Here is a 13,684-nt window from a genome sequence, read left to right as displayed (position 1 = left end):
TTAATAATGCAGACAAAATGTTTGTCGAGTGGATGAAATGCCCTCTTCATAAAGGAAGCAATAAATGTGTTGTCACATGATTTTTCGGTCTTTGTCTGGTACCCTGATTTGTTCAAGGTAAATTTCTCTGTGTTTATGCAAAAAAGCTATTTTTAGCCTATGCTGATCCCGTTATTATCTTGACAATTACATCAATTGTAATCATCAAAGAGGAGAACTCGACAGATGTGTGAAGCCCAAAACTCTCAACATAACACTGTTATGCCCATTTCCTGTAAACATCGGCTTTTAGAGACAATGATATAATATTAATCTTAGTGTTACATGTACTTTAGTCAACACTTCTTTCAGTAACGGAAACCTGACATTGGGAGACATGTATCGACGACAGATACCTTACTTACCTTATGTCACAATATGAATTATTTATTTATTGGTTCTAGATATATTTTTTTTTTTAAAAGTGGTCACATTGTACATTTTTTGTACTAATATGCTGGCTGCTGGTCATGTTAGAGGGGTGGCCGTTCTTGAGGAGTACTGTTTTTTTAATACAAACTCGTCAGTGCCTAGTTATTCTGGCTGTAAGATGCAGGTGGCCACTGGTCAGGGGGCCCTTTCAAGAGGGGGACTACTGTACCCACATTGGTTAAGCCCGAGACTTGAACCCACGCAGACAGAGGGAAATGAAAGTCAAGTTGGTTAGATGGATTTAAGGTCATTTAGTAAAGGACATGAAAAAGCAAACATCAAATGTGTGTGGATTTCACTCATATGCAATAATCCCTAGTTTATTTGAAAAACAGATCATAAATATGTCCTCCAGAATGGTAATACCCTCAGACAATCTGATACAAGACCACTTCATTAATATGCACGGCTCTTGCACGTATCTGAATTCATCCAAGATACGGAAGGTACAAACTTGTATTCGGAATTAGATGAAAATCATATAAAAACATGGTAACAAGTGAATGTTGAAGCACAGCAAACACAGACATGACAACATCATAAGCCGGGTTAGTGAAACAAAAGCATTTTAAAGGGCATGATGCTCTGCTCGATAAATAGGAACGTTCAGGAATTCAGAAAAAGACCGTTTCTACATTTTAATTGCCAAGTGTTGAAACCAAATATGATGCTATTTTTAACTATGACAAGATGTTTAAATTAGCTGCTGTGACAGCAGGATAAACACTTTTCATCCAGGACCAGCTAAACACCATTTGGTGAAAACCAATATGACCGACCATCCGTCAATGAATTGTAGCAATAGCCAGATTTTCAAAACGGCTACAATGGTTGCCATTTTAGATGTATGACCAGCAACATCTTAATTTAAAACAAACTATTTATCATAAAAATTCTGGTGTAAACCCCATTTGATATGACTTTCCAACGAGTAGCAATAATATGAATTTCAAGATCTAAGTCATGCAGGTCATACTGGATGTCAGATTAGCATCATTTTCATTGCAATGCAACTAGATATTCTGTTGAGACAAAAAACACAAAGACATCTTTTAGTGAAAACCAGCTGAGGTAAGAACTTAAGTTACATTTTGGAAACCACCCTTGTTCATGGATGGACATTGTTATATCACAATCACCACCTGTTTTCTGTCAGGCAGTGGGGTCCAATATATTGCCGGTATATCACAATTCCCACCCATTTTCTGTTGGGTGGTGGGGTCCAGTATATTGCCGGTATATCACAATTACAACCCATTTTCTGTCAGGCAGTGGGGTCCAATATATTGCCGGTAAGACAACTGAATAGCTGAAAACACAAAAATCACTGAAGCGTGAAAATTAACAAGTAATGACCTAGTCTTGATACAATATACTTACTCACTCTGATATACATCCATATATACATTTTTAAAAATGTAGGTGAGGTAGGATTTAAGACATTGTTGATGTACTGAACAGAAAGCTAAAACAAAAAAAATCAATCAAGCACACACACATACACACACACACACAATGCCTTAGCACTGGTTTGGGTTAATTACTCTCCAAAGATGCAGTCAAATACCAATTTTCAAGAGTGTAGGTATTGGGTTCAAGATACTGAGTGTTTAACAAATGATTGCTGAAAACTTCAAAGGCAATTTAGTGTCAAAATTAGGTCACAGTGACCACGTTTTGGTACGGTTAAATGACTTTCTTGGATAAGCATTCAATGGGGGTGTGTGGTGGGAAGTGTGGGTGGGAGAGACAAATGAAAAGCTGAAACTACAAATGTCACTCAAGTGTGAAAAGGAGCTCACACTTACGAATTACTTTTATCTAGACGTGTCTACGTAACAATTTTCATGTTACGGTGAAATAGTGCACAACAACAGTGAGGGTGCAAAATAATGAACAGACGAAAATACAAGTCATGAAAGCATGAAAATAAGAAAGAGTTGCAATCTTGAATGTTTGGAGTGGTAGAGTTATTTTCAATGGTAGAGATTGAATCACATACAAATTTTCAGAAGTGCAGTAGGGTCTAATATATTGTGGGTGAAAGAAACAAACATTCATACATATATATTAGGTAACATATAGGTAAAATCTTTAATTTATATGGCTGAATTATTTTCATTCAGTTTTAAGAAAATATTTTCAGAGTAGGTGAAATAGAATCCAAGAACCTGAAAAATACAATTTGGTCACAGCTGACCTAGTTTTTGAATGGTCATGCTACTTTCATCTAGATGAAAGTACATACGTACATATTTTCACAGGTTCATTGTGAAATTGGGTCCAAGATATTGGGTACATAATAAAAATAAGAAGTCACTCAAGTGTGCGAATTAGGCCACAGTGATGTAGTTTGGTATGGCTGTGCTGCTCTTCTGGAGATGCAACCATACCCAATTTTCATAAGTGCAGGTGAAACAGGGTCGGACACATTCTCGAGGTAACAAAGACCTGCCAGAGTGACATACAAGTTAACAAAAGCACAAATGAATGAATGGACAATGTTACAGTCCCTACAAGTTTCTAAGCAAGAGGATAAAACCAAACAAATGAATGAATGGACAAAGTTACAGTCCCTAGAAGTTTCCCAAGCAAGAGGATAAAACGAAACAAATGAACGAAGAATGGACAATGTTACAGTCCCTACAAGCAAGAGGATAAAACCAAACAAAATTTCAACTTTGATGAAACTTTTGCTAACATTTTTTGTGCAATGTTGTTGTTGTTGCTGTAGTGTTTCACGCCATTTTTCAGCACACGATAGGCTATACATGGCGGTCAGTATTAATGATGGAGGAAGAACCCAAGAAAACCCCCGGGGAAAAAACCCTGACCCATGAGAATCTACTGGCAAGCTTTCTGACATACCCACATTGGCCAAATCTGAGACTTGAACCCATGCAGACAGAGGTGAGATGGCAGTGATCCATAATGGAGAGCGCTTTAGACCACTCAGCCACTTTGTGCAATGTATAGATAAAAAAAAAAAAAACTTACATAGTTGAAAGCAAAATTATTCCCTGATTCTTGTTTCCATTTTTTAAAAGAAAGTATATGTGTTTATATCTTTAGATCTGAGGCTAAAATGGCATAAGATTTCTTTTATAATGAGATATACCATCATATAGCTGTCCTGGGGTGAAAAGTGTATACACACACACACACACACATATTTGTATCCTTACCATTCATAACTGGCATATCAGGCCCCATACCCATTCCTTGATCTGGCCCACCTGGCATTCCGGGGAACTGAAATAGAGTTATTCAAAATTAAACATGTTTTGTTGTACATCATCTCCTGGTGAAGTAAGTCTAAGATATCGTTGGTCAATATGACGGTGATGAATGCCATACACCAGATCACAGCCTTACTGTATTTATTATGCATGCTTTATACACCATAGCACATCCTTACTGTGTTTATTATACATGCTTTATACACCTTACTGTATTTATTATGCATGTTGTATACACCATAGCACACCCTTACTGTATTTATTATGCATGTTGTATCCACCATAGCACATCCTTACTGTGTTTATTATACATGCTTTATACACCATAGCACATGCTGTATACACCTTACTGTATTTATTAAGCATGTTGTATCTATATGAACACAACTCTGAAGAATGAATAGTAGACCCAGATCTACTAGCTCATCAGCGTCTACACGGTTGACTTGAATCCAGAGACAATGAGCAATGTACAGTACACCCATATCTGTTGTCTTGTCAGGGTCTACATGGTTAACACAAATGTCATTTAAAGATGAATACTGTACTTTAAAGAATTATTTTGTATTGGCATTATCAGTAAGAAAATCTGATCCACATTGTATGCTATAATCAACTGTTGTCATCTGCCTTTTCCCTTAAAGCAATGCCATATATACAAACTTTAAGAATTAACAGGATTTCCCCACATGCCACCCCCCACCCCCAAGAGAGATATAGGCATAATTATTGGCAAAAAAGTGTAATTTGGGCATATAAAGAGTAGTCTATATATCACATGCCAGATACATTTATTTTTGCTAGTTACATGGTTTTGCAGCTGTCAAACTTTTTGTCATAAAGGGCAAAATCAATATGGATTAGAACCAGAACGCAAACACAAAATATACTGAAAATTATTTATGTTCAGCGCTAACTTTAACTAGATTACATTGTGTGATGCTCACTGAAAGATCATGAACTGGAATTTTGCAATCAGCATGATAATGTACTCAAAGTGTTGTATTACATTGCTGATCTGTCCTTTTTTCTCATCTAACCTGTTTTAAAGTTTGAAAAGATCCATCTGCTCTGACATCTTCCATCATCCACACCTCACATAAAAAGCATTTCATTAAACATCTGGTGCCATTTTCTTTCAAAAAAGTATAGACTGATCTGCTAACTAACAAGCTTATGATTGCGATGAATCTGTGAGATTAAGTTCATACTTGAAGAAACCAGTCCGTTTTCTTGGAAATGGGTCATACATCATTTCTATAATTAGCAATTATGTAAAGTACCCAAGTGCTATTCTTACACAGAAGTCATTGTTATAGTATTCTCAAATTTATAAGAGTCAAATTAAAGAGATGATAATAAAATTGAGTAAACCAACTTTTTATTACTTTAATTATTTTAATGAACAAAAAAAGTGTAATCCAAATAAATATGAGCATAAAATGTAATTTTGCAAAAACAAAGCATAATGATTACACCAAATGTGTTATGGCTGGCATGTCTTTAAGCTCCTCTGAAGCAAGGATGCGGAAAAGTAAAAATTTATTGGTAATTCCTGCATCAATGACAGCCACATGCATGTTTTAAAAAACCACAACACATTTACAGATTTTCTAATAAGAATACGACTTTCAATGATATATAGTAACCCAGATCTATGGACTCATCAAGGTCTACATGGTTCACTTGAAAACTGTGACTTCGAACAAGGTAAAGCACACCAAGATCCGCTGTCTCATCAAGGTCTTTGTGGTTCACTTAAAACTAGAGACTCTGAAAACTATACAGTATATCCAGATGATGGACCCCAACTACACAGTCACAACTCTGAAGTTGATCCTACGCATCATTTCTCAACTGTGTGTTGGTATCTGACATTTGGTTCACATTGGCTGTTCTCAAAACAAGGACCGAGTTAGAAGTTGCGTATGCATCAAACAACGTTTTCACTTCTTGGTCAATCCTATGGTTAATCCAATCATAGAAATAGCTGAGGTGGTCCAAATATATTGATGGACATGTCAAAAATGTCATCGGATGTACCTACCCCAGGCAGGCCCTGCATCCCTGGTTTCATCATCCCATAAATCCCATCTCCTGAACTCGTGGAATCTGAAACAGAGACAAAGTTTTATAAAATAATATAAAGAATTACTCTAACCTGACCATGTTTTCAAAACCTGTAGAGTATAAACGTATAAACCTATAGCTCAGAACTCCGAATGCGAGAATTTATCTTGGTTCAATTATCAGATGATATAACAGTGAAAGCGTACAAAACTATGCCTGGATGGGACAACAGCCCAACAAATGTTAACAAACGAATACAGGCTGGTGTCCAATTACAGCAAAGACTTTATAATGCTTTGCTTGGTGCAGTAACAACCATGCAGGGACAGAAAGTTATTTTCTGATCAACAGTATAATACAAACTGCTAGACAAACATTGCCTCTGAAAATGTATTGTAAACAGAATCTTCTAAACTGGCACATTCTTTCAGGCGAATTCTTTAAAAATGTGCAGAAGATTAAAATCTCCAAAGAATGCTAAATATGGTATGACTGTCTTTAATCAATAAACAATTTTGTAAGATTCCAATTCAAATAAGATGAAATTTAGTCTTTTATATGCTAGTGTCCCGATCGCTTCTATAATTACAACCAATAATGTGTGCCCAATCACCTCATTGCATCTTTATCACTAATCCAGACTACTTACATTAGAGCTGAAGGGCCCAGTTGAATAAAAAAACTAATATCAGTCACGTTGCAATTTAAAAAAATAATCTTACAATTTCAAAATATCGGACCATCTTAAACAAGCATCAGCAAATGTCATTTCCAAGGTATTTTAGAATTATATTATTTACAGGGCATATCTTGAAGTTCAACCACAAAGATTTTGATCAGCATGAAAAACAATTTTTTGAAATAATCAGATCAAACCATGCCGTATGTTGTGCATCAAACCACAAGCAGTATAGATCCAGCTGTCACTGAATATTATAAAGCCAGTGAATCATGGTCTACAATTTTTATTGCAGTTACTATGACCCATTATGTGATGGCAGACCTGGGTCTCTGCTGCAGGCATTTGGGTGTACATTTTTGGTTAAAGACAGTATACGCTACTTTAATGTCTCGGTGAAATAAATCCACTATATATTAAGAGAAATGTTTCTAAAACATGGAATAGGAATCAAAAAACACTTTTAATATGGGATGAATAAATACAAGAAAACAATATGAACAAGAGACTTCAACAACATGGCACGCAGTACATACTTGCAAGAATAATACCGTGAAGCATCATTCTATCCTATGCTGCTATCTTCTACAGTGCATTCATATTTTTTTGTGGGTATCAATTTTTTGTTGTGGCGCTGGTGGGTTTTATGAAAGTTTTTCTTTAAATCAGTACTTATGCTTGTGGATTGGTTAAAATTTATTGTTTGTTATGTCTGCAACTTCTTCGTAACAACCATGAAGCCATTGAAAAGTGGTACCCCACAAAACAAAATAATGAATTTACGGTAATTTGTGTTCATGCTTGTCCAGAAACCAGAAAACAAAACGAGAAGAAAAAAAAATCATGCATACAACTCTAGTCCATGCTTTTTTTTAAAATATTAAAAAGAATGGCGGTTCAGAACGTCATAAAATCATGAAAATAAAAAGTAAGAAATCCATTTATAAGATTTTATGACAAGTTCTATGAGACAAAATACCACTTATACAAAACAACATAGCAGATACAAGATAAAATATCACCAGTAAAAAAAGATCACGTTTTTCTGAAGAATTATTTTAAATTTATTTTAATGTTCTTCATTATTAAAAGTCGAAGTTCATATATATTAAAGTTCAGCACCTTCACTAGCCATAATCCTATCTACACCTTGGCTGATTGAACAGATATTTTAGTGCTTTAGACTAGCAGAATCTATTGGATTTAAAGAGTTGCCTCCCTTAGTATGTAATGCCAACTAACCAAGAACGTGTAACAGTGGTGCATTCTCCCTCCGCCAAAATTGGGGGGGGGGGGGGGGAATTGACTTCAAAAGGATACTTTGTAAGTTTAACATCGAAAGTATGACTACCAGAGGGAAGCCATTAAGGTGTATTTCTGTGAAAGGTATATGAACAAACAAGGACAGGCAGTGGTGAATTGCTTATGTACGAGTACAATCAAGCTGTGAGCTCCCCTTGTCTTGATCATGTAGGAACGGTGTTCAAATTAGAATAACTTCATTTTGATTGGATGCGGTAGCTTGCTGCCATGTCTGAAATATCTGCCTGATATGCCAAGGTTAGGGTTATCATATAGGAACCTTGGCTAGCGAAGATGGAAGTTCAGCTGCCCTCAACATTGTTAAATTGCTATTTGTCATGAAAGACAGATGTAACACTACCGACTGTCTGCTGTTTATAGAGTCACTTGTCTGTACACGCTTAACACTTGTCACGGTAAGCAGTCGATGATTTTTTTTCTTCCTTTGCTTAGCAAACGTGTCTTTGGAAACGTTTTTTTTCCATTTATGCAAAGTAAGTAATACATTCTCACTCAAGGTAGTCCTTTGTCAGATATAAAAGTCAAACTAAAGATATACTACAGTAGAACCGGTCTTGAAAGATCACCCCACCCATAATTGTCTCTCATTACTGGTCATAACACTGTACAATCAAGCATTTTAAGAGCCTGGTCTCTCCAAACAGGTTTTACTGTAATCATTCAACTTTTATGCAATTATTTAAAAAAATCCTGACTTTTCATGTTCAATTATGCAACAACCATACTCTTCCAAAAACAATCAATACCAGTCTGTCATTTTCAAATAGGAACCATACATTTTTCAGGCAGATACAAAGAACTTTTTAAGATTATTTCTTTCAAATGATTTTGAAACTGCCAACTCAAGTCAAATCACGATATTCTTGGGGAAAATATAGCCTTCCCCTTTATAAACTATCATAAAGATGCTCCAAAACTTAAATCACGAAGGTGCATGGAATGCATAAATGGAAGCTTAATTATCATAGGAACATGGCTCCTGCAGCACTACAAAAACGTGGAAAGCATTCCCATCATGCACCAATATCTCTACCCAATAAATACATTCATATTCCAACTAGGTAGTCTAAATATTTTTAATCTATTATTTGATAGTCTATAGGGACACATTTTTATTTAGCACCAACTAGACCTTTGGATACATGTGCCAGAAAATAATGTTGGCAATTCTCATATTTCTCCAGTTTAGAATGATTACAAATTTGTGCAAAGAGACACTGGACTAAAAGGTCACTCCATAAGCACTTCTTATCTATGAACAGTAGGGCTAAAATAAAATAAAACATACAATAAAGAATTTATTTTAAGGAATTCATTCGTTAAGAATATTTATCCTCAAAAAAGAAACTCAATAAAACAAAGTTAAGAATTTTTCACAAACATGCAGTCAAAAGTATTATGGTCAGATTTTAAGGATTTGCTGGGAAACAAGTTCATGTACAAGACTAAATGAAGCGAGATGAAGGGGTTGCACTGACTTTGGATATTATAGTGATCGTTAACGGTCGTTTTATTATGTTACATAGCTATATAGGCAGATGTGTCTGCAAAACTAAGCTAAACAAAATGTACTTCTCAACACACGAGTATGAACAAAGCACCTTGGAGTGAACGACTTTGTCTTAAGGTCACAGTACTCAGGACACCAATTCTGCAAGTGTCTGAAAAACTGCGATAACCATTACTAATGACAGTTCAAAATATACTTCATACTAATCACAAAACATTTCAAGATATAGGTCATACTGATCACAGACAAGTTCAAAATATTAGTCATACTAATCACAAATCAGTTTCAAATATAGGTCATACTAATCACAAATCATAGTTTAAAATATAGTTCCTACTAATCACAAATCATAGTTCCAAATATAGTTCATACTAATCACAAATCATAGTTCCAAATATTATTCATACTAATCACAAATCACAGTTCCAAATATAGTTCATACTAATCATGAAACATCTACATAACAAGCTACATGACTGCATGCAAAAGTGGAAAGAATGGACTAATGTATAAAACTGGTGTAAAATATAGGTCAATGTGACATATTTTGTCAGGGTAGTGCTTTTCATGATGCATCTACATATAAAGTTACATAATTCCGCAGGCAAATAAATATCTTACAAATGAAGTGTAGATACCAGACAGATAAAAAGACTTCATTGACCCATAGTTCCGAGTTGCTTTGCAAGCTGGCCAATAAAATGGGGTTAGGCCAACAGTAATGAATTTGAAAAATTAAGAACAGGAATTCATTTTTGGCTGAGAAAAATGGGAGTATTAATGCAGATTGGAACCATTGAGATATTATATATCTTAGTTCATCTGGTTTTACCATAAAAATATTTGCTAATGAATGATTCTTTCATTTTCTCATTACTTCATAACAAAATTTTGTTTGTTGTTAAAATCTTATGGAGTTATTGGTCCAATTAAAAAAAAAATATGGCAAGTAAACAGAACAATGATCAGTATAATGTACGTCAAAAGTAAGCAAGAACAAAGTATATGTACAGGCAAACTAAACAACAAAGACAGAATTTATAATAATGAAATTACTGATACAGTGATCCCCCACTATAATGGTGTTTAAGGGAGCCAAAATGCATCATTTTGTATGAGGGATGCCATATGCTGGGTTGCACAGGCAAGAATACATTTTACTGGGTTACATAAAACATTGTAATGGGATCCATTACAACATTCATCTTGTGAAAGGGAATTTAATAATTGGATGCCTCATAGTGAGTGACCACTGTTACAAAGAGCAGTGGAACCTCAATTATCCCCACTTTTTCTGGTTATACAAATATTCAGGATAACATAACAGAGTTTTTGAACAATCTGAAAAGTTATTGCTGTATTTCTCCAATGATATAACCATGCCCAAATTCAACATGTCAAAGCAAATACAATGGTCTCTAAAAGACAAAAAAATGGCCTTTACACCCCAACCACCACTGTTAAATTTTGTTTTTGTCCCAAGAAATGAATGAAAACAAACAGATCGCCTGTGGTTGTATTTGGTCTCAATGTGTTATTCTTCATGGCTTTATTTCAAAACTGAGTTCCACGACTAGCAATAACCACCACCACCACCACCACAATCACTTTTAGTTCTATCGACCTTTATGGCTGAAGGTAACAAGCACATTACAACTTTCTATTCCCCTGTATCACTGGAGAAATACAAGAGATAGATGAGCATCTTTCTCAATAAAGTAATGAATGAAATTCAAAAGTGCAAGGCTGGGTCAATTTAACCAGTAACAACAATGGTTACATTGTAGCAGAAAAAGAGGACTCCACTTCAGAAGTATGGGGCTTTTAAGCCAGCTATCGGCTGACGAGGAGATCACTGTAAAAAAATAATTTCAATAATAAAATTTTTGACAATAAAGGTCGTTTTACTGTCTGTATCACCAATGATACAAAACATGTTTTGTGATGTTTAAGACTTGACAATATGCTGACGTAAAGACATTTACAATTACGGAACTGGATGCATGGATTAACAAAACCGCACCATGGATTGTAAAAGTATCTAAAATCCCTCTTACCCATTGAAAACAGCACCTTTTGATCTACATCATCTGATGTGCCGAGAAAAAAAAAGTAACAACATAAGAAAATGCAACATAGACAAATATTGGCTACTGAAACAAATATTTTGTAGAATTATTGATTACAGACAACAAACAACAAGTTGATGGTAGTGCAAAAAGCTTGTAGATTAAATTAACGGATATCACAAATAAGGTATACAATTCTGACCATGCAATACAGCTTTCAAAACATGGACTATATACGTCCTTTGTATTCTCTTACTTCTATTTTTTGTTGACTTTCAAAACTACATTTCTTTTCAGTTTTGTTTCTAGCCAGTCTTTAAATCTGTGAACTATATATACTCGATTATAAGTTGAACCCCTTTTCGGGGCTACAAAAAGCCAATTTATCTTAGACCCTCCTATAAGTTGGGGTGTATTTTGCATGTCAGACCCATCCGATGGGGTGGCTTCTTGTCAGAGAGTCAGAGTTGCACTTTTTTTAAATAAACAAGCCAAACTGGATAGATATAAAGATAGACTGATAGGAAAAATAAAGGCAAAACCAACGTAAATAAATGATACTACTGAATGGAATAAACTGACAACTTACAATTTTTCCATCTTTGTTTAATGTAATAGTCAACAGGTTAAATCCATGAATTCAATTTTACATCACATACCGATATAAAACAGTAATTGAGAGTGATATGATTCACAATATCCCATATTAAGTTAATTCCATGGGTCTTACAAATAAACAATGAAAGTAACATCTACATTTCTTGTGATTCACAATATCCAATAAATGTCACTGTCATCTGGAACCAAGTCCAAGAATGTATTGTCATTGTATGATCAAGTTCTGAAATCCTCTATCATCTAGACATTGCAAATTGTCATCATCTAGTTAATCTAAATATCAACTGACTCGGTTTCCTCAGCTTCTTTGTCATATGTGGATTCTTATGTAGAGACTGAACTTGGGCTCTGTAACACTTTGTTCATATAGTTTGTGAAATCCATTAAAGAATGCAACTGAAAATGTGTCAAATGTGGGACAAGATCAAAGGAAGTTAAAATAACCACACTCTGTTACTTTGCCCGGAGCAAGTATCAAACTCGTGGCTTAATCAAAAGGTTGTCACATGGGAAAACAAAGAGGGTGCTGTCATTACAAGCTTAGGGACTATGGTCAATCATGCACAGGAAGTAGTGGATCTCTGCTTGGCAATGAACAAGTATCAAACTCATGGCTTAATCAAAGGGTTGTCACATGGGAAAACAAAGAGGGTGCTGCCATTACAAGCTAAAGGATTATGGTCAGTCATGCACAGGAAGTAGTGGATCTCTGCTTGGCAATTAGCAAGTATTAAATTCATGTCTGGGTCAGAAAGATTGTCAACCCGAAAAAAAGTAAGTACTGCCTCTACAAGCCATGGGCTTATTGGGCCACAAGCACTGGCAGAAAACATGGAAAAGGAAAATACAAATGAACTGAAAACTTGTATTGCATCATACAGTGTTTATAGAGCAAAACACTGATATTAATACCAATACAGGTTGTTCAGACTTGCATGAAAATAGAAACAATATTCTTGCAAGTAAACATCCATGGTAAACAATGTTGCACAACACTTCACTTTGCAGTGGGTAGTATTTAATTTAACAGTAATATTTTTAAAAAATTCAAATCCAAATCCAAGTACTGTGTAGTGAGTACAGTCATGAAACAGACCTAATCCATACCATATATACATTTCTGAATGGGTCTAGTGGCATGAAAACATAAAAATGTTTGAATTGACAGTATCTTCATGTACTGCAAACATCTCGAGTTTCTAACATTACCCATAGATGTATCAAATTTTCTGGCATGTTTAACTTATAAAATGCTTCTACTCCGCATGAATCAAATTTTCCTGAGAAAAAAATGTCAACTTATGAGTAAGTATATGCAGTATGTATTCAACATTATGCCTCTGTTATAATTTAACAATGTTGTGATTCACTTCTACTTGTCTGCGTGGGTTCGAGTCTCGGATTCGGCTAATGTGGGTATGTGAGAAAGCTTGCCAGTAGCTTCTCGTGGGTCGGTGGTTCTTTCCCGGGTTCTTCCTCCACCATTAATACTGGCCGCCATTTATAGCCAATCGCATGCTGAAAAATGGCGTTAAACCCAACAACAACAACAACAACAACAACTTCTACTTGTGGGGACTCGATTTTTGTGGATTTTGTTATTGCTAGAAAAAGATAAAAAAATTTAAATACCAAACATTATATTTTTCATTGACAAATGCTATTATGATCAGAAAACAGCCACAACTGCAAGCACCAACAAAAA

General features: G+C 35.2%; 1 protein-coding gene across 17 annotated transcripts in view; it reads right to left on the bottom strand.

The window, feature by feature from the left end:
* The window catches only part of LOC149807575 (single-stranded DNA-binding protein 2-like), a 202,057-nt gene that overhangs the window by 22,427 nt on the left and 165,946 nt on the right, over window positions 1-13,684 (bottom strand). For 13 of the 17 annotated variants that reach the window (XM_089968132.1, XM_089968104.1, XM_089968144.1 and 10 more), the window contains 3 exons: window positions 11,350-11,382; window positions 5,758-5,822; window positions 3,657-3,723 (listed from right to left, as the gene is read on the bottom strand). In XM_089968132.1, the coding sequence (XP_089824258.1) occupies window positions 3,657-3,723; window positions 5,758-5,822; window positions 11,350-11,382 (165 nt within the window). The remainder of the gene's footprint in view (window positions 1-3,656; window positions 3,724-5,757; window positions 5,823-11,349; window positions 11,383-13,684) is intronic. The other 4 variants (XM_089968061.1, XM_089968112.1, XM_089968177.1 and 1 more) reach the window with 1 other exon arrangement.

The sequence above is a fragment of the Sinohyriopsis cumingii genome, chromosome 1 (genome assembly GCF_028554795.1).
Source record: "Sinohyriopsis cumingii isolate HCF-2022 chromosome 1, ASM2855479v2, whole genome shotgun sequence".
Lineage (NCBI taxonomy): Eukaryota > Metazoa > Mollusca > Bivalvia > Unionida > Unionidae > Sinohyriopsis > Sinohyriopsis cumingii.
Note: the sequence above shows the minus strand (reverse complement) of the source record. Positions and strands in the feature narration are given on the sequence as shown.